The sequence below is a fragment of the Carcharhinus amblyrhynchos genome, chromosome 7 (assembly GCF_965287045.1).
Source record: "Carcharhinus amblyrhynchos chromosome 7, sCarAmb.v2.hapA, whole genome shotgun sequence".
Lineage (NCBI taxonomy): Eukaryota > Metazoa > Chordata > Chondrichthyes > Carcharhiniformes > Carcharhinidae > Carcharhinus > Carcharhinus amblyrhynchos.
The window spans coordinates 122,310,066-122,332,260 of record NC_137330.1 but is presented as its reverse complement, the minus strand read 5'-3'; the positions used below and the strand labels follow the sequence as shown (position 1 = coordinate 122,332,260).

The 22,195-nt window shown below is 49.0% G+C and overlaps 1 protein-coding gene across 3 annotated transcripts in view; it reads right to left on the bottom strand.

Moving 5' to 3' along the window:
• Positions 1-390: 390 nt before the first annotated feature.
• LOC145345259 (serum response factor-like) overlaps positions 391-22,195 on the bottom strand; it is a 137,359-nt gene continuing 115,554 nt past the window's right edge. For 2 of the 3 annotated variants that reach the window (XM_080193067.1, XM_080193069.1), the window contains one exon: positions 391-2,001. In XM_080193067.1, coding sequence (XP_080049193.1) covers positions 1,900-2,001 — 102 coding nt within the window. In that variant the 3' untranslated portion in view covers positions 391-1,899. The remainder of the gene's footprint in view (positions 2,002-22,195) is intronic. The other variant, XM_080193068.1, reaches the window with a different exon arrangement.

Sequence of the window (22,195 nt, the reverse complement as noted above, 5' to 3'; positions counted from 1 at the left end):
GTCACTGGATAACAAGGTCCGGGTCAGCGTGTATACCAGGTGCAGTGTACAGTGTGAGCTGGGTCACTGGATAACAAGGTCTGGGTCAGCGTGTATACTGGGCGCAGTATACAGTGTGAGCTGGGTCACTGGATAACAAGGTCCGGGTCAGCGTGTATACTGGGCGCAGTGTACAGTGTGAGCTGGGTCACTGGGTAACAAGGTCTGGGTCAGCGTGTATACTGGGCGCAGTGTACAGTGTGAGCTGGGTCACTGGATAACAAGGTCCGGGTCAGCGTGTATACCAGGTGCAGTGTACAGTGTGAGCTGGGTCACTGGATAACAAGGTCCGGGTCAGCGTGTATACCAGGTGCAGTGTACAGTGTGAGCTGGGTCACTGGATAACAAGGTCTGGGTCCGCGTGTATACTGGGCGCAGTGTACAGTGTGAGCTGGGTCACTGGATAACAAGGTCTGGGTCAGCGTGTATACTGGGCGCAGTGTACAGTGTGAGCTGGGTCACTGGATAACAAGGTCTGGGTCCGCGTGTATACTGGGTGCAGTGTACAGTGTGAGCTGGATCACTGGATAACAAGGTCTGGGTCCGCGTGTATACTGGGCGCAGTGTACAGTGTGAGCTGGGTCACTGGATAACAAGGTCTGGGTCAGCGTGTATACTGGGCGCAGTGTACAGTGTGAGCTGGATCACTGAATAACAAGGTCTGGGTCCGCGTGTATACTGGGCGCAGTGTACAGTGTGAGCTGGGTCACTGGATAACAAGGTCTGGGTCCGCGTGTATACTGGGTGCAGTGTACAGTGTGAGCTGGATCACTGGATAACAAGGTCTGGGTCAGCGTGTATACTGGGTGCAGTGTACAGTGTGAGCTGGGTCACTGGATAACAAGGTCTGGGTCAGCGTGTATACTGGGCGCACTGTACAGTGTGAGCTGGGTCACTGGATAACAAGGTCTGGGTCAGCGTGTATACTGGGTGCAGTGTACAGTGTGAGCTGGGTCACTGGATAACAAGGTCTGGGTCAGCGTGTATACTGGGTGCAGTGTACAGTGTGAGCTGGGTCACTGGATAACAAGGTCTGGGTCAGTATGTACTGGTTATGAGGTCACTTATGGTGCTCCCCCCACCCCCAAGGCCACTCAGATCAATTAAATCAGCGCAAGTGGTAAATCCGGATTCTTACTGTCTTCATTAAAAAGCGCATTCTAAATACTTAATGTGTGTGTGTGTGTGTCTGTGTTTGTGTGTATGTGCGCGCACCACACATCTATGTGTATTTTATAAATGTGTGTATATTTACTATACACATATTACACACACATGTCAACACACACCTCCAACAATGTCTTCATTCAGTACAAACATAATTACAAAAGAACCGTTGGAGAAACAGATGTGGAAAATTAATGCCATGATATCCTGAAACGTTCAAAACAAAATCAAAGCACAGAAGTTACCTGGGTTCAAACCTGCATTCAGCCTTTCCAAGACCCTGTGTCTGTCCACATGCAGCCAATCCTTCCCCTCCCACAAGCCCACTCCAAGCATCAGGGCTAAAATTCAACAATTATAAAAGCAGACACATCTGTCAGAAAGGCTTGGTGATGATTTTGTTCCTTCGAGGGCCAGACAGAAGAGTGAATTCATGTATTTACAGGGCTCCAGTACACGGGCAATTTTTGGCTGGACTTTAAAATGGGTCCACAGTGTGCAAATCGCTTTGAATTGTGAGAAAGATAAACCTTAGGCAGTCGGCAATTTCACATTGATTTAGAAAAAAAGCTCCATCAATTCCGAATATAACAGGGGTCAAGGGAGAGGGGGAGACAAAAAATAAATAAATATGGCAGTCAGTTTCGATTTGAAAATAGATGTTGCTTCTCTCAGTTCCTGGCTTGTGAATGGTCAGTCGTTCTGTGCCAGCTTGCTGCTGTGTGTGCTTTCCAGGGTGCTCACCTGAAGCTCGGTCAGACTAGCCGTACCTGACTGCTGTCCAATAACCGCCATCTGTGAACACAAGAGGACCACACAGTCACAGCTGCCTCCATGCAGGAGAGTTAATCCCGAGCCCCTCTCCCGCTAGACACAATGTTCCCCTCCCAATCCCCCCCACCCCGGACACAGTGTCCCCCCGATCCCCCCCACCCCGGACACGGCGTTCCCCCGATCCCCCTCCCCTCCCGGACACGGCGTCCCCCCGATCCCCCTCCCCTCCCGGACACGGCGTCCCCCCGATCCCCCTCCCCTCCCCTCCCGGACACAGTGTTCCCCCGATCCCCCTCCCCTCCCGGACACGGCGTTCCCCCCGATCCCCCCTCCCGGACACGGCGTTCCCCCCGATCCCCCTCCCCTCCCGGACACGGCGTTCCCCCCGATCCCCCTCCCCTCCCGGACACGGCGTCCCCCCCGATCCCCCTCCCCTCCCGGACACGGCGTTCCCCCCGATCCCCCTCCCCTCCCGGACACGGCGTCCCCCCGATCCCCCTCCCCTCCCGGACACGGCGTCCCCCCCGATCCCCCTCCCCTCCCGGACACGGCGTCCCCCCCGATCCCCCTCCCCTCCCGGACACGGCGTCCCCCCCGATCCCCCTCCCCTCCCGGACACGGCGTCCCCCCCGATCCCCCTCCCCTCCCGGACACAGCGTCCCCCCGATCCCCCTCCCCTCCCCTCCCGGACACAGTGTTCCCCCGATCCCCCTCCCCTCCCGGACACGGCGTTCCCCCCGATCCCCCCTCCCGGACACGGCGTTCCCCCCGATCCCCCTCCCCTCCCGGACACGGCGTTCCCCCCGATCCCCCTCCCCTCCCGGACACGGCGTTCCCCCCGATCCCCCTCCCCTCCCGGACACGGCGTTCCCCCGATCCCCCTCCCCTCCCGGACACGGCGTCCCCCCGATCCCCCTCCCCTCCCGGACACGGCGTCCCCCCCGATCCCCCTCCCCTCCCGGACACGGCGTCCCCCCCGATCCCCCTCCCCTCCCGGACACGGCGTCCCCCCCGATCCCCCTCCCCTCCCGGACACGGCGTCCCCCCCGATCCCCCTCCCCTCCCGGACACGGCGTCCCCCCCGATCCCCCTCCCCTCCCGGACACGGCGTCCCCCCCGATCCCCCTCCCCTCCCGGACACGGCGTCCCCCCGATCCCCCTCCCCTCCCGGACACGGCGTCCCCCCCGATCCCCCTCCCCTCCCGGACACGGCGTCCCCCCCGATCCCCCTCCCCTCCCGGACACGGCGTCCCCCCCGATCCCCCTCCCCTCCCGGACACGGCGTCCCCCCCGATCCCCCTCCCCTCCCGGACACGGCGTCCCCCCCGATCCCCCTCCCCTCCCGGACACGGCGTCCCCCCCGATCCCCCTCCCCTCCCGGACACGGCGTCCCCCCCGATCCCCCTCCCCTCCCGGACACGGCGTCCCCCCCGATCCCCCTCCCCTCCCGGACACAGCGTCCCCCCGATCCCCCCTCCCGGACACGGCATTCCCCCGATCCCCCCCACTCCCGGACACAGTGTTCCCCCGATCCCCCTCCCCTCCCGGACACAGCGTTCCCCCTGATCCCCCCTCCCGGACACGGCGTTCCCCCGATCCCCCTCCCCTCCCGGACACGGCGTCCCCCCCGATCCCCCTCCCCTCCCGGACACAGCGTCCCCCCGATCCCCCCTCCCGGACACGGCATTCCCCCGATCCCCCCCACTCCCGGACACAGTGTTCCCCCGATCCCCCTCCCCTCCCGGACACAGCGTTCCCCCCGATCCCCCTCCCCTCCCGGACACGGCGTTCCCCCGATCCCCCTCCCCTCCCGGACACGGCGTTCCCCCGATCCCCCTCCCCTCCCGGACACGGCGTTCCCCCGATCCCCGTCCCCTCCCGGACACGGCGTTCCCCCGATCCCCCTCCCCTCCCGGACACGGCGTCCCCCCGATCCCCCTCCCCTCCCGGACACGGCGTTCCCCCGATCCCCCTCCCCTCCCAGACACAGCGTTCCCCCGATCCCCCTCCCCTCCCGGACACAGCGTTCCCCCGATCCCCCTCCCCTCCCGGACACAGCGTTCCCCCGATCCCCCTCCCCTCCCGGACACAGCGTTCCCCCGATCCCCCTCCCCTCCCGGACACAGCGTTCCCCCCGAACCCCCCTCCCGGACACAGCGTCCCCCCGGTCCCCCCTCCCGGACACAGCGTTCCCCCAATGCCCCTCCCCTCCCGGACACAGCGTTCCCTCGATCCCCCCTCCCGGACACAGCGTCCCCCCGATCCCCCTCCCCTCCTGGACACGGCGTCCCCCCGATCCCCCTCCCCTCCCGGACACAGTGTTCCCCCGATCCCCCTCCCCTCCCGGACACAGCGTTCCCCCCGATCCCCCTCCCCTCCTGGACACAGTGTTCCCCCGATCCCCCTCCCCTCCCGGACACAGCGTTCCCCCCGATCCCCCTCCCCTCCCGGACACAGTGTTCCCCCGATCCCCCTCCCCTCCCGGACACAGCGTTCCCCCCGATCCCCCTCCCCTCCTGGACACAGTGTTCCCCCGATTCCCCCTCACCCACAGGACACAGTGTCCCCCGATTCCCCCTCACCCACAGGACACAGTGTCCCCCGATTCCCCCTCACCCACAGGACACAGTGTCCCCCGATTCCCCCTCACCCACAGGACACAGTGTCCCCCGATTCCCCCTCACCCACAGGACACAGTGTCCCCCGATTCCCCCTCACCCACAGGACACAGTGTCCCCCGATTCCCCCTCACCCACAGGACACAGTGTCCCCCGATTCCCCCTCACCCACAGGACACAGTGTCCCCCGATTCCCCCTCACCCACAGGACACAGTGTCCCCCAATCCCCTCCATCACTGGACAATGGAGTCCCCAAATCCCCTGCCCCGCTGGATAGCTACAACCCGATCCCCCTCAGTGCTGCACACAATGTTCCCCCGATTGGGGAACACTGCGTCCACCGAGCAAGGGGGATTGGGGACCACGTTTCTATCCAGCAAGGGGAATTGGGGACCCTGTGTCCAGCGGGGCAGGGAGATTGGAGATCACTGTGTTCACTGGGCAAGGGGAATTGGGGTCCCTGTGTCCAGCGGGGCAGGGAGATTGGAGATCACTGTGTTCACTGGGCAAGGGGAATTGGGGTCCCTGTGTCCAGCGGGGCAGGGAGATTGGAGATCACTGTGTTCACTGGGCAAGGGGAATTGGGGTCCCTGTGTCCAGCGGGGCAGGGAGATTGGAGATCACTGTGTTCACTGGGCAAGGGGAATTGGGGTCCCTGTGTCCAGCGGGGCAGGGAGATTGGAGATCACTGTGTTCACTGGGCAAGGGGAATTGGGGTCCCTGTGTCCAGCGGGGCAGGGAGATTGGAGATCACTGTGTTCACTGGGCAAGGGGAATTGGGGTCCCTGTGTCCAGCGGGGCAGGGAGATTGGAGATCACTGTGTTCACTGGGCAAGGGGAATTGGGGTCCCTGTGTCCAGCGGGGCAGGGAGATTGGAGATCACTGTGTTCACTGGGCAAGGGGAATTGGGGACCCTGTGTCCAGTGGGTAGGGGGATTGGAGATCACTGTGTTCACTGGGCAAGGGGAATTGGGGACCCTGTGTCCAGCGGGGCAGGGAGATTGGAGATCACTGTGTTCACTGGGCAAGGGGAATTGGGGTCCCTGTGTCCAGCGGGGCAGGGAGATTGGAGATCACTGTGTTCACTGGGCAAGGGGAATTGGGGACCCTGTGTCCAGTGGGTAGGGGGATTGGAGATCACTGTGTTCACTGGGCAAGGGGAATTGGGGACCCTGTGTCCAGCGGGGCAGGGAGATTGGAGGTCACTGTATCCATTGGGGAAGGGAGATCAGGGGAACAGTGCTCCTGCAATCTCCACACAAAACCCCCCACAGGAAGCTCAGGACTGAAGAGTTGTTCCACGAAGCAGTTGTCCAATCCATTTGAAATCCTTGGTGCAGAGAGCACATCAGGAGCAGCAAATAAAGTAATAAGTAAGTTCAAAGGAATACAAATCAGTAGTAGGGAAGCAATGGGAGAAAATTCTGAAAGAGAGAATTAACCTCCACTTGGAAATGCATTGGTTAATTTGGCTTTGTCAGAGGGAGGTCACAACTAACAAATTTCTTAGAATTTTTTGAAAATGTGACCAAGTGTGTGGATGAGGAAAGTTCAGCAAGTGTAGTTTATATGGATTTTAGTAAAGCTTTTGACAAAGTTTCACATGGGAGATTTGAGAAAGTTAAAACAGAATTCAGGGAAACTTGGCGAGATGGATCTGAAACTGGCTTAAAAATAAGGTAGTGTAGAAGGCTGGAGGCCAGTGTCCAGCGGTGTACCATAAGGATCAGTACTGGCACCCATATGATATAGAAGAAAATGTTAGGGGGAGGAATGTTAACTAGACTTGCACACATCAATATTTGTAGGGTGGTTAATAGCGAAGATGATGGTCAGAGGTTACAGGAAGATATGGATAGGTTGGTCAGATAGGCAGAGCAATAGCAAGGTGGTATTTAACCCTGATAAGTACAAGGTGATACACTTTGGAAGAAGAAATAAGATGAGGCAGTACTTGATGAATGGCAGGGCACTGGAAATCTCAGAGGATCTTGGGGTACTTCTTCAAATCCCTAAAAGGTGGCAGACCAGGGGAAGAGGATAGTTAAGGAGTCATGTGGGACCCTTGCTTTTATCAGATGTGGTATGAAGTATTAGAGCAAGGAAGTATTGTTGGAGTTGTTCATAACTGGAGTAGTATGTGCAGTTCTGGTCACTGACATTAGGACGAGCAGGGGTACTGAGGACATTCACCAGGATGCTGGCTGGGATTGAGCATTTGAGCTGTAAGAGATCAGATGGGCTTAGATTAATTTCTTTACAGCAAAGAAGGCTGAAGGGGGGCCCTGACTGAGCTGCATAAGATTTTGAGGAGTATGGACATAGTGATGGGGAGCAGCTGTTCCCCTTGGTTGAGCGATGATTCACAAGGAGGCACAGTTTGTGTTAGGAGCAGGAGATTCAGAGGGGATTCGAGAAAAAACAATTTGGAGAATAGTTGAAATCTGGAATTTACTGCCTGAGAAGGTGGGGGAGAGTGGAAACCTCACAACCTGTGAAAATATTTGGAAGAGCACTTGAAATATAATCACTTTCAAGAATATGGGACAAGTGCAGGAAAATGGGAATAGCACAGCTTTAATGGTAATTATAGTCAGTGCAGGCTCAATGGGCCAAATGGCCTTTTCTGCGCTGTATAATATGACAAGTAAATCACTGCTTTGCCTGGAAGGAGGGCTTGGGTCTTGGGAGGTAAGGAAATAAGAAGTAAAAGGATAAGCATCTCCTGCTTATGCTGGGAAGGTAAAATGGGAAAAGGTGAGGTTGTTCAGAAAGATATTTAGGACAGAGTCATAGAATCCTACAGTGCGGAAGGAGGCCATTTAGCCCATTGAGACAGCACTGACCACTATCCCACTCAGGCCCTACCCCATAATCCCATGCATTTACCCTAGCCGGTCCTCGTGAGACTAATGGGCAATTTAACATGGCCAATCCACCAAACCTGCACATCTTTGGACTCTGGAATCTTTAAAATAAAGATTTAGGGGATCTGGGCATCTCCCCCAAGACCAACATTAATTGTCCTGACCAGCATTCGTTTCTTGAGAAGCTAACGAAGAGCTGCTTTCTTGAGCCTGTGATCTCTGAGATGCAGATACGCTCCTTGCGCTGTTAGGGAATAAGTGACAGTGAAGGAACGATGATATATTTCCAAGTCAGAGCACTGAGTGACTTGGAGGAGAACCTTGAGGTGGTCACGTTCCCGGATATGTGCTGCTCTTGTCCGTCCAGACGGTAGAAGTCATGGTTTGGAAGATGGTATATAATGAAGCTTCAGTTCCCACACTGCATCCTGCAGATAGTCTCACAACATCAGGTTAAAGTCCAACAGGTTTATTTGGTAGCACAAGCTTTCGGAGCACTGCTCCATCCTCAGGTGGGTGGTGGAGGAAGTGAATGTTTATAAGAACATAAGAAATAGGAGCAGGAGTAGGCCATCTAGCCCTTCGAGCCTGTCCCGCCATTCAATAAGATCATGGCTGATCTGAAGTGGATCAGTTCCACTTTCCCGCCCTCTCCCCATAACCCTTAATTCCCTTGCCTACCAAAAACCTATCTACCCGTGACTTAAATATATTCAACGAGGTAGCCTCCACCACTTCAATGGGCAGAGAATTCCAGAGACTCACCACCCTTTGAGTGAAGAAGTTCCTCCTCAACTCTGTTCTAAACTGCACCCCCCTTATTTTGAGACTGTGCCCTCTAGTCCTGCTATCCTTTCTAAGCGGAAAGAATCTCTATACCTCTACCCTCTCTATCCCCTTCGTTATCTTATATGTCTCTATAAGATCCCCCCTCATCCTTCTAAACTCCAACGAGTGCAGACCCAGTCTATTCAATCTCTCTTCACAGGCTAACCCCCTCATCTCCAGTATCAGCCTAGTGAACCTTCTCTGTACACACTCCAAGGCCAATGTATCCTTTCACGAATAAGGGGACCAAAACTGCACACAGTACTCCAGCTGCGGCCTCACCAGTGCCCTGTACAGTTGCAGCAAGACCTCCCTACTTTTATATTCAATCCCCCTCGCTATAAAGGCCAGCATTCCATTTGCCTTCTTGATCACCTGCTGCACCTGCAGACTGGGTTTTTGCGATTCGTGCACAAGGACCCCCAGGTCCCTCTGCACCGTAGCATGCTGCAGCTTTTCACCACTTAAATAATAACTCCTCCTACTATTATTTCTACCAAAGTGGATAACCTCACATTTGCTAACAATTAAACTCCATCTGCCAGGTTCTTGCCCACTCACTCAGCCTATCCAGATCTCTGTGCAGACTTTCCGCGCCTTCCACGCAATTCACTTTTCCACTCATCTTCGTGTCATCAGCAAATTTTGTTACCCTTCACTCAGTCCCCTTCCTCCAGATCATCTATATAAATGGTAAACAGTTGAGGCCCCAGCACCGATCCCTGTGGCACTCCACTAGTCACTAACTGCCAACCAGAAAAGCACCCATTTATTCCAACTCTCTGCTTCCTATTACATAGAACATAGAACACTACAGCACAAACAGGCCCTTCGGCCCACAAGTTGCGCCAATCACATCAACACCTACCAATCCATAGACCTATCTATAACCCCCAATCCCACTAAACCCCATATACTCATCCAGAAGTCTTTTAAAAGACCCCAGCGAGTTCGCCTCCACCACCACTGACAGCAGCCGATTCCATTCACTCACCACCCTCTGAGTGAAAAACTTACCCCTAACATCACTTCTGTACTTGCCTCCCCGCACCTTAAATCTGTGTCCTCTCGTAGTGACCATTTCAACCCGGGGAAACGAGGGGAGTGAGTGCCTGCGGGGAGGGGAGTGAATGTTCTGTTTGAAATGCTGACGTTGGAGTGGGGGATGAGGAGATGTATTTGGTGACGCTGGGGGTGGCAATAGTGAAAGGTGATCCATTCAATATGAAGGCTGATGCGGTGGATGGTGAAGTCAGGAGGAACTTTGTCGTTGTTGTGCAGGGTGAGGAGGGCTGAGTCAGAAGTCTGATAAATTGAATAGATACATTCAGTGAGCTGGTTAGCCATGGTACTGGAGAAATCTTCAGATGAAGTAAAGGAATCCAAGGCACTGTGTGCTCATTGGAGCAGGACAAGACCATGTCTAGTACAAGTTGATCAATCTCACATTTACAATTAATTAAACTGATGTGAAGCTGGTTTTGTGGAAGTCATTCACATGTCCATTGTGTGAAGATTAGTTTTCTAAACTCTCTTAAAGAGTTGATTTTAATGTGTCTTTGCTCTATAGTCTATAATGTTCATCTCCTTGCCCCCATCGTGCCCTTGCTCCCAAACCCGGGTCTCTGGCGGTATGAGGCAGCAGTGCTAACCCCACTGTGCCACCATGCCACCCTTCTTCCTCCCTCAGGTCACTGTCTGTGTGGAGTTTACATGTTCTTCCCATGTCTGTGTGGGTTTTCTCTGAGAACTCCAATTTCCTCCCACAGTCCAAAGATGTGTGAGCTAGGTTGATTGGTCATGTTAAACTGCCCCATAGTGTCAGGGGGATTACATAGAACATAGAACACTACAGCACAAACAGGCCCTTCGGCCCACAAGTTGCACCGATCATATCCCTACCTACCAGGCCTATCAAAAACCCTCAATCCCATTAAATCTCATGAACTCATCCAGAATTCTCTTAAAAGACCCAGCGCGTTCACCTCCACCACTGGCAGCCGATTCCACTCACCCACCACCCTCTGAGTGAAAAACTTACTCCTGACATCTCCTCTGTACCTACTCCCCAGCACCTTAAACCTGTGTCCTCTCATAGCGACCATTTCAGCCCTGGGGAATAGCCTTTGAGAATCCACCCACTCTATACCTCTCAACATCTTATAAACCTCTATCAGGTCGCCTCTCAGCCTTCGTCTCTCAAGGGAGAAAAGACCTAGCTCCCTCAACCTATCCTCATAAGGCATGCCTCACAATCCAGGCAACATCCTTGTAAATCTCCTCTGCAGCCTCTCAATAGCTTCCACATCCTTCCTGTTGTGAGGTGACCAGAACTGCGCACAATACTCTAAGTGGGGTCTGACAAGGGTCCTATAAAATTGCAGCATTACCTCCCGACTCCTAAACTCAATCCCTCGATTAACAAAGGCTAGTACACCATACGCCTTCTTGACCACATCCTCCACCTGCAAGGCTGATTTAAGAGTCCTATGGACCTGGACCCCAAGGTCCTTCTGATCCTCTACACTACAAATTAGCAGGACAAATACGTGTGGTTATAGGGATAGGACCTGGATGGGATTGATGTCGATGCAGGCTTGATGAGCCAAGTGGCCGCCTTCTGCACCTTACGAATTTTATGATTCTAAGACGTGGTGCCTAGAACTGCTCAAGGTCTTTGTACAAAGAACAACCCAGCACGGGAAACAGGCCCTTCGGCCCAACGAGCCCGCATCTGATGAAGGCCATCCACCTGAAAATTTAACTTTACTTCTGCCTTCAAAAAGTGTTACAACAAAAAGTAGACAATTCATATAAGCCAGACAAAGATATGGCAGAGAAGGCTGTATGCAGAAACTGCAGTCTGAGAGTTTGTGGGAAGTGAAACTGTCCCAAGCATTAAACAAACGACTGGCCCTTGTAACAAAGGAAATGGAACAACTGTGGGGCACTTGAATCTTCATATAGACTAGGCCAATCAAGTTGACAATAGTTGCCTAGAAGATGAGTTTGTAAAGTATTTTGATGACAGTTCATTGGAACAATACATTGTGGAACACACTAGGGATAAAGCTATCCGAGATTTAATATTGTGTAATGAAGCAGGGTTAATTAGTAATCATGATGTTGATGTGCCGGTGTTGCACTGGGGTAAACACAGTAAAAAGTCTGACAACACCAGGTTTAAGTCCAACCAATTTATTTGATAGTACGCTCATTACTATCAAATAAATCGGTTGGACTTAAACCTGGTGTTGTCAGACTTTTTGCTTAATTAGTAATGACATAGTAGGGATCCACTGGGAAATAGTGATCATAATACCATTTAATTACATATTAAATTTGAAAGTGACATACTCTAATTGCAAACAAGAATCTTAAATTTAAACAAACCCAATTACACAAGTTCAATGGGAGAATGTACTAAGATTAATTGGGTAAATATCTTAAAAGGTATGAAGTTAAATAAACACTGGGAAAATTTCAAAGAAAAAATCCAAAATGTTGAAAAACGATGTCATAGAGTCATAGAGGTTTACAGCATGGAAACAGGCCCTTCGGCCTAACTTGTCCATGCCGATTTTCAAAACTTCAGATCCAGGATCTGTCCTAGTAGATTCAAAGTTGGCAGAGCCCAGCGGTTTTCAAAAAAAAGGGTTGGAGAAAACAGTGAACTACAGGCCAGGTAGCCTAACATTAGTTATTGGGAAAATACTGGAATCTATTATTAAGGAATTCTTAACAATGAACTGAGAAATACATAGCATGTTTCAAACAAATCAACATCACTTTACTAAAGGAAAATCTGTTTGACAAATTTATTAAATTATTATTTTTGAGGATGTAAGTAGTGTAGATAGAGGGAAACCAGTATGTAGTATCCCTGAATTTTCAAAATTTTGATAAAGTACCAAATAAAAAGGACAATAAGCAAAATAAGCAAGTTGGGGTAATACATTAGCATTAGAGGATTGATTAACAAATAGAGAGCAGAGAGTGGACAGAAAGAGGGCTTTTTCAACTTGGCAGGTAGTGAAAAGGGGAGAGCAGCAAGGATCAGTGCTGGGGTCTCAGCTATTTACAATCTATGTTAATGACTTGGATGAAGAGACAGGGAATAATGTATCCAAGTTTGCTGATAACACCAAGCTAGGTGGGAAGGTAAGCTGTGGGTGGATACACTGAGGCTATAGAGAGACATAAGCAGTTTAAGCGGGTGGGCAACAAGGTGGCTAATGCTGTACAATGTAGGGAAGTGTGAAGTTATTCACTTGATCATAAGAATAAAAAAGCAAAATATATTTAAAAGGTGTTAAACTTGTAAGTGTAAATGTTCAAAGAAACTTGGTGTGCTTGTCCAAGGAACACAAAGTTAGGTGCAGCAAGTAATTAGGAAGGCAAGTGGCATATTAGCCTTTGTTGCAAGGGGATTGGAGATCAAGAATAAAGAAGTCTTGTTACAATTGAACAGGGTTTTGGTGAGACCACATCTGGAGCACCTTGTGCAGTTTGGGTCTCCACATTTAAGGGAGATATACTCGCACTGAGATGGTAAAGCAAAGCTTCACAAAATTGGTCCTTGGGATGAGAGGGTTGCGTTTATTGAGTGGCTAAGTAAATCGGGCCTAAACTTCTAGAGTTCAGAAGAATGAGGGGCAATCGTACTTAAACTTGCACAATGCTGAACAGCTTGATATGGTAGATGCTGAGAGATTGCCCAACAAGCAGAAACAATCTAAAGCACAGGGGCAGAGTCTCAGGATAAGGAGTTGATCATTCAGCATGAGATGGAGAGAAATTACCTCATGCTAAGAATGTGAATCTTTGGAATTCTCTACACCAAAAGGTTGTGGATGTTTCATCATTGATTGTATTCAAGGCTGGCATAGATAAAGTTCTGGACTCTCAGGGAATTAAGAAGGCTTGAGTGGAGCATAAGCAACAGCATGGGGTGACTGGGACAAATGGCCTGCTTTTGTCCCATAACGCTTAAGTAAGAAGGATCAAAGGAACTGATTCTATTCAACAACTACAATGTACTCGCTCTGTAAAAGTAATAGCAAGACTATCAGAAGGACAGTCAAAATTGCAGACTATCCAAAACAAGAGAAGCAATAGTTGTAGATGTTACAATAATTTGGGGAAACAGATAGTGACCCAGGATCAGAAGTCCCATATAGTTTGTTGCTCATCTGGTGCAAGGATTTGTCTCAAATGGCATGAAAGGATATTGGAGAGTGAGAAAATCTTATTGTTGTGGTGCATATTGAGACATAGGGAAGAGGAGGCAGCACAGCACCAAAAACGAGAAGCTTTATTAAAAAACAAGGTTGCTCAAGTTATAGTAGCAGATTCCTCATTGTTTGGAGTGTAGCCAGTATGGAAGTAATATCATTGTCTCCTCTGGGTCCTCTCATGATTGAAAAGCCCGATTTACGATTATCTTGGGCTTCATCAGAACTGGCACTTTATGTTGTTGTATGTTTGCATATCACACTTTTACCAAAATTACAGCAAGGGGATTTGATTCTAGTGGAGGAACAGTGTGTGCTGCTACCCCCAGATTCTCCACTCTTCCTGTATGATTCCAGAGGTCAGGAGGACCCAAAAGTCGGTAGCTGAACAGTGGCAATCCATTCAGGTGTTTCTCTGCTTTCATTCTTTACATTTTTTTATTTTACAGGATGTGGGTGTCGCTGGCTAGGTCGACATTTATTGTCCATCCCCAGTTGTCCTCGACAAGGTGGCAATGAGTCACCTTCTTGGACCACTGCAGTTCCTGTGATGTGGGTACATTCACAATGCTGTTGGGAAGGAAGTTCCAGGACGTTGACCCAGCGACAGTGAAAGGAAAGCTCTAAGTCGGGATGGTGAATGAATTGGAGGGGAACTTGCAGGTGGACCTGCTGCCCTTGGCTTCTAGATGGTAGCGGAAGGTGCTGTCAAAGGAGCCTTGGTGAGTTCCTGCAGTGCCTCTTGTTGATGGTATGACTCATCAAATTTAATATCCTGATCCCGTTAGCCTCAAGAGCTATATTTAATTTCCTCTTGAAATCAGATGTTTTGACTTCAACTACATTCTGTGGTTGTGAATTCCACACATTCACCATTTTCTAGGTGAAGAAAATTCTCTCTCACTTCAGTTCTAAAAGGTTCACTCCATATCCTCAAACTATGACCCCCCTAGTTCTGGACTCCCCCACCACTGGGAACACCACTGGGTTGAGTATCCACCTCTCTCAATTTACACCCATTCAAATAATAATGTCTTCCTACTATTGCTACCAAAGTGGATAACCTCACATTTATCCACATTATACTGCATCTGCCACGCAGATGCACACACACTCATCCCGTCCAAATCACACTGAAGCATCTCTGCATCCTCCTCACAGCTCACCCTCCCACCCAAATTTGTATCATCTGCGAATTTGGAGATAAGGCATTCAGTTTCCTCCTCCAAATTATTAACATATAATGTGAATTATTAACATATTGTTAACATAATTATTAACATAATGTAAATTATTAACATATAAATATAATGTTAGAGATGGAAAGGTGGTAGGACTGGAGGGTCTCGATGACATTACTGTTACTAGAGAGGTGGTGCTCGACAGACTGGAGGGGCTGATTGTGGACAAGTCCCCAGGACCGGATGGAATATATCCGAGGGTCCTGAAAGAAATGGCGGAGGTGATAGTGGATGCCTTGGTGGTTATTTTCCAGACGTCGCTGGATTCCGGGGAGGTGCCGGAAGATTGGAAAACGGCTAATGTTACGCCGCTGTTTAAGAAGGGTGCCAGGCAAAAGGCGGGGAATTATAGGCCTGTTAGTTTAACGTCTGTTGTAGGTAAAATGTTAGAATCCGTCATCAAGGAGGAAATAGCGAGGCATCTTGAGGGGAACTGCTTGATAGAGCAGACGCAGCACGGTTTCCGTAAAGGGAAGTCGTGTCTGACAAATTTACTGGAGTTCTATGAGGATGTGTCTAGGGCGGTGGATAGAGGAGAGCCGATGGATGTGGTCTTTCTGGATTTTCAGAAGGCGTTTGACAAGGTACCTCACAAGAGGTTATTACAGAAGGTCAGGGGGCATGGAGTTGGGGGCAGGGTGTTAGCGTGGATAGGGGATTGGCCGTCAAATAGGAGGCAGAGAGTGGGGGTCAATGGGTGCTATTCGGATTGGTGGTTGGTGACTAGTGGAGTGCCCCAGGGGTCGGTGCTGGGGCCTCATCTATTTACCATTTATATAGATGATCTGGAGGAGGGAACCGAGTGTATGGTGTCGAAATTTGCTGATGACACCAAGATTGGTGGAACGGCAAATTGTGCGGAGGGTGGGGAGAGTCTACAGAAGGATCTAGATAGGCTGGGCGAATGGGCCAGGAAATGGCAAATGGAATTTAATGTTGGCAAGTGCGAGGTGGTTTACTTTGGTAGGAATAATGGTAGGAAGGATTATTACTTACGTGGAGAAAAACTGCAGCAGGCGACGGTGCAGAGGGACCTCGGGGTCCTTGTGCATGAGTCGCAAAAACCCAGCCTGCAGGTGCAGCAGGTGGTCAGGAAGGCGAATGGGATGCTGGCCTTCATCGCGAGGGGGATTGAATATAAAAGTAGGGAGGTCTTGCTGCGGCTGTGTAGGGCATTGGTGAGGCCGCAGCTGGAGTACTGTGTGCAGTTTTGGGCGCCGTACTTACGCAAGGATATCTTGGCCTTGGAGGGAGTGCAGAGGAGGTTTACTAGGCTGATGCCGGAGTTGAGGGGGTTGAGCTATGAGGAGAGGCTGAATAGATTAGGCTTGTACTCGTTAGAGTTTAGAAGAATGTGGGGAGATCTCATTGAGACGTATAAGATGATGAATGGGATGGATAGGATAGAGGTGGAGAGACTCTTCCCGCTCAGAAAGGACAGTAGGACTAGGGGGCATAGCCTCAAGTTAAAGCGGGGGGGGGGTTTAGAACAGAGTTGAGGAGGAACTTCTTCACTCAAAGGGTGGTGAATCTCTGGAATTCTCTGCCCATTGAAGTGGTGGAGGCTGCCTCGCTAAATATATTTAAGACGCGGGTTGATGGGTTTTTGATGAGAGAGGGGATTAAGGGTTATGGGGAGAGGGCGGGAATGTGGAACTGAGCCACGACAGATCAGCCATGATCTTATTGAATGGCGGGGCAGGCTCGAAGGGCTAGTTGGCCTACTCCTGCTCCTATTTCTTATGTTCTTATGTTCTTATGAACAGTTGGGGTCCTAGCACAATTCCCTATGTCAGTCACTACCAATCAGAAAGAAATTTGTTTACGCCATCTCTTTGTTTCCTATCGGCTGACCAGCTTTCTATCCTTTTCAAGATATTACCTGCAATTCCATTATACGGCTAGTTTAGTCTAGCTGTTGGTCAACAGCAAACCCTGGATGTTGAATGGCGGATTCAGTGATGGCAATGCCATTTAATGTCATGGGGAAACGGTGATCGTCTGGCACTTACGTGGCATGAATGTTACTTGCCACTTATCAGCCCAAAGCTGACTACTGCGCAGGTCTTGCTGCATTGGGACATGAATTGCTTAATTATCTGAAGTGACGTGAATAGTGCTGAATGTTGTGCAATCATCGATGAACATTCCCATTTCTGACCTTATAATGGAGAGAAAGTCATTAATCAATCAGCTGAAGATTGTTGTGCCGAGGACACTATCCTGAGAGACTCCTGCAGAAATGTCCTGAAGCTGAGATGATTGACCTCCTACTACTCCAACCATCTTCCTTTGTGCCAGGTCTGACTCAACCCAATGGACAGTTTTCTTCCCCCATCCCCCTCAATTCCCACTGATATTAATTTTTCTACTTGATGACCCGCTCGGTCACACGCTGCCTTGATGTCAAGGGCAGTCACTGTCATCTCTCTGGTTCTGCTTTTTGATCTGTGATTGGACCAAGGCTGCAATGAGGTCAGGAGCTGAGTGACCCTGGCAGAATCCAAACTGAGCACCAATAAGCAGGTTAGGTCTCAGATCATGCTGCTTGATAATACTGTTATCAACATGTTCCATCGTTTTGTTGACAATTGAGAGTAGATTGATGGGGCAGTAATTGACTGGGTTGGATTTGTCCTGTTTTGTGTGTACAGGACATACCTGGGCAATTTTCCACATTGCAGTAATTGTATTGGAACAGCTTGTCTAGGGGAGCAGCGATTTCTGGAGTACATGTCATCAGGTCATTGCCAGAACATTGTCAAAACCCACCGCCTTTACAGTATCCAGTATCAAGTGGAATGAATCGAATTAACTGAAAATGTGATGGTGGGGGCGTCCGGAGGAGGCCGAGGTGGATCATCCACTCAGTACTTCTGGGTGAAGACTTCTGCGAATGCTTCAGCCTTGCCTTCTGCAATGATGCGCTGAGCTTCTCCATCATTGAAGATGGAGGTATTTGTGGAGCCTCCTCCTCAAGTGAGTTGTTTAACTGTCCACCACTATCCTGCTGTTTGGCAAGTAGTCCTGTGTTGGTAGTTATCATTGTGCCATGCCTGCTGAAAAACACCAAATACTTAGAGATGCTGTCTTCCATGCCATAATGGACAGAGTTTCACCCTTCCAGTAACTGTCCCTCCACTGTGAGCTTTAACAGGGTTCATCCTGAGGAGGGCTGGATTGTACTTGAAGTGAGGGGCTAAAGATCTGAGGGGTTTCCAATTACAGGTCACACTCCTTTTCACCAGTGAGGCATCAACTAAGACCCATCAGGTGAACAAGGCGAGAGTCACTTCATAACCTTTGAATAATCTCTGGATTACCAAAACATGCAAACTGGCAAAGAGATAAACAAACGAGGGAGGTAAACATGAGGCTAATGTAGTTGGGTATGGCATGGACCAAACCAAATTACTGCAGATGCTAGAAATCTGAAACAAAAACAGAAAATGTTGGAAAATCTCAGCAGATCTGGCAGCATCTATAGAGAGAGAACACAGTTAGCATCTCAGGTCAGAACTGCTCTGTTCTGTCTGACTTGGTGTTCAAATGCTGTGGTGGTCAGCTGACCTGGTAGAAATAGAAGCAGATGGGGATTGGGAGGAAGCACTTGTGGCTCAGGGCGTGGCCCAAGTGGTTGTGCAATAAAAGATCCTCATTAATTTAGCTAGTTAAGTTGGTTTCTTTGTTTATTAATGTTTACCACTGGAGGATTCTTACTGCGGATGAACACCAGATGCCAGCCCTGGACCTGGAAGAAACATTTGTACCATTGAGACAAACCCCAACCGAACCAGGCTGGGATCAGGGAAGGATAAATAGGATGGTTACAATGGGTTACAACCATTCAGTTACAAATGGTGACAAGCATGCAGTGGTTTAAACTGAATGGTGTTACAATGCTGGCTTTATCAAATGGTTATGCTTTAAATTGTCTCTAATGCAGGGTAAGCAGGAGTAACAAAGAAGAATGTGAGATTTGCTTTTAGATCTGCGCAAGATATGATCATGTGACCTAGCTGCCATGGGGCCCAAGTCTGGTCTATTGAAACTCTCAAGTGCCAGGTTCAGACCTGAACACACTGGCACAGCAGCCTTGTGCAAACTTATAGACACTTAGTCAGACAAACGCAATGATCCTGGAGGCAGAAACAAAGATGTTGCAACAGGAAAGTTTTGGTCTGAGAACAAAATGGTGGTGAGAATGAATTTCCCATTTGAAAAGTGGACTTTAACGAGATGCAGAGATGAGAAATCACTAGATGGTGCCTTGCTGCTGGAAGTTCACTTGGGCACATTCAGAAAAACCCACTGAAGGGATTTTTTAAAGTCTCTGGAAAACTTACCCCAGCATTAAAGAGAGAAGAAAACCTGTTGAAATGCCTGGAAGTATTGCGAGATTGAAAGCGAGGCCAAGATTCTGCTGAGGTGAGGCATAATGTACAGAGTCATAGAGGGTTACAGCATGGAAACAGGCCCTTTGGCCCAACTTGTCCATGCCACCCTTTTTTCACCCCAAGCTAATTCCAATTGCCTGCATTTGACCCATATCCCTCTATTCCCTATCTAAATGCTTTTCAAAAGACAACATCGTACCAATCTCTACTACTACCTCTGGCAGCTTGCTCCAGACACTCACCACCCTCTGTATGAAAAAATTGCCCCTTTGGAAACTTCTGTATCTCTCCCCTCTCACCTTAAACCTGTGCCCTCTAGTTTTAGACTCCCCTACTTTTGGTAAAAGATATTGACTATCTAGCTGATCTATGCCCCTCATTATTTTATAAACCTCTATAAGATTACCCCTCAGCCTCCTACACTCCAGAGTAAAAAGTCCCAGTCTATCCAGCCTCTTCTTATAACTCAAACCATCAAGTCCCTTCCCGTTGCAATCAGAAATAACTTTCTTCACTGTCCACTATGCCACCAATCTTGGTGTCGTCTGCAAACTTACTAATCATGTCTCCTATATTCTCATCCAAATCATTAATATAAATGACAACTAACAGTGCACCCAGCACTGATCCCTGAGACACACCGCTGGTCACAGGCCTCCAGTTTGAAAAGCAACCCACTACCACCACTCTCTGGCTTCTGTCATCAAGCCAATTTTGTATCCATTTAGATAACTCACCTTGGATCCCATGGGACTTAACCGTATGCAACAACTTACCATGTGGTACCTTGTCAAAGACCTTGCTAAAGTCCATGTAGACAACATCAACTGCCCTCATCTACCTTCTCGGTTACCACTTCAAAAAACTCAATTAAGTTTGTGAAACATGATTTTCCACTCACAAAGCCATGCTGACTGTCCTTAATCAGTCCTTATGTCTCTGAATACCTGTAAATCCTGTCTCTCAAAATACCTTCCAACAATTTACCCACCACAGATGTGGGGCTCACTGGCCTGTAATTCCCAGGCTTTTCCCTGCAGCCCATTTTAAACAAAGGCACAACATTTCCCACTCTCTGATCTTCAGGTACCTCACCTGTGACTATCGATGATTCAAATATCTCGATTCGGGAACCCACAATTTCCTCCCTAGCCTCCCACAATGTCCTGGGATACACTTCATCAGGTCCCGGGGATTTAAGACTTCCAGCATCTCCTTCTCCGTAATATGTACACTCCTCAAGACATCATTATTTATTTCCCCAAGTTCCCTAACATCCATAGGCGTGACATGAGCTTATCAATCATGTTAAGAAGCGAATAAGGAATACCTGCTCGATAGTTTAGAGTTATCCCCTAACTGGTGTTTAATCGGTATTATTTTAACTTGTTTGCTACGTTAAAAGTCTTAAAATTTGAAATCTTTTCATGTGATCTTTTGAGTCAGTTGCTGGGAATTCAAATCCCTTTTCAAAAGTGATGTGTTTCAATGAGGATCATAATTGGGAAAGGAATGCAAAAGGAAACTTTAGTATGAATATTTAAAAAGAGAATATAGAATAACAGAAAATGAAAAAATGTAAAGTAATTAGGAGTGAGAAAAAAGGGAAATATTTAAATGCAGAACATTAAAGTGTGTGAACCATATAAGTACAAGTTGGATAACACATAATGGATTGCAGACACATAATTTGGACATCATGTTATGGTGGTCGTTATGGAGACAGGGCTGTATGACAGCCAATGCTGGAAATTAGGTACATCAGGCTTTTTAATACATTCATTTACGAGATTTGGGTGTTGCTGGCGAGGCCAGTATTTACTGCCCAGTCCTAATTGCCCTTGTTCAGCTGTCTCTTGAACTGCTGCAATGCCTGAGGGGTAGATACACCCACAATGTTGTTAGGGAGGAAGTTCCAGGATTTTGACCCAGTGACAGTGAAGGAACAGTGATATATTTCCAAGCCAGGACGGTATGTGGCTTCAAGGTGAAACTCCTGATGGTGGTGTTCACATGAATTTGCTGTCCTTGTCTTTTCTGATGGCAGACGGCCATGGGTTTGGAATGTTATAATGTTCACAGAAAAGACAGGAGACAAGAGGAGGAAGTGCCTTAGTGATGAAGAAGAATAAAGTTACTTCACTGGTAATAGAATATAATGAGAAGCAAACCCAGTAGTGGAGACTTTATGCATAGAATGAAGAAATAAAAAAGGATGTGGAAGTTGACGTATAGTTTTCCTGGTTGTAGCTACAAAGTTATAGAATAAATAAATGCAGTGATTGACAGACAATTTGGTAGCAAAGGCAGGGTGCTTGTAATGGCAGACAGATGGCGTTCTCTGCAAACAATCTGTCCAAGTACTATTTGCATCATGTGTGAACTGTAAACATTCCCGTACAGGAAAAGTTAATTCTGCTCTGAGAAATATCCCCTAACCCCAACACCATCAGGATAGTTTTTCACCATCATATCCCACATAAGTAACAGTATAAACCCACGTAGCAGCATTCAAATTTGTCTCACATAAGACCCACAAATCTGAGTTACTTATCTCATCATTCTGGGTGATATTTATATCCAGGTCATACAAGGTAAAGCTCAGTTTGCAATTTATGCTTAAAGATCATTAATAAGAGACAACATGGGCGAGACTCTATGCCCTCACTCGACCCGAGACCGGAAAATCCCACCAGATGTCAACAGACCTTCACATTATCTGCCATTTGCCCTCCGATTCCCGTGGCAGACGGGAAGGTAGAATTCCGACATATCTATCTGTGTTTGAGTGCGAGAGATGAGACAGCAATACCAGACAATATATACGTATAAGAGAAAGAGGCAGAGACAGCGATACCACACAATATATATCTGTGTCTGAGACAGAAAGAGAGAGAGAGGCAGGAAGGAAGAGGCAGGAAGGAAGAGAGAGAGAGGCAGGAAGAAAGAGAGAGAGAGGCAGAAAGAAAGAGAGAGAGAGGCAGAAAGAAAGAGAGAGAGAGGCAGAAAGAAAGAGAGAGGCAGAAAG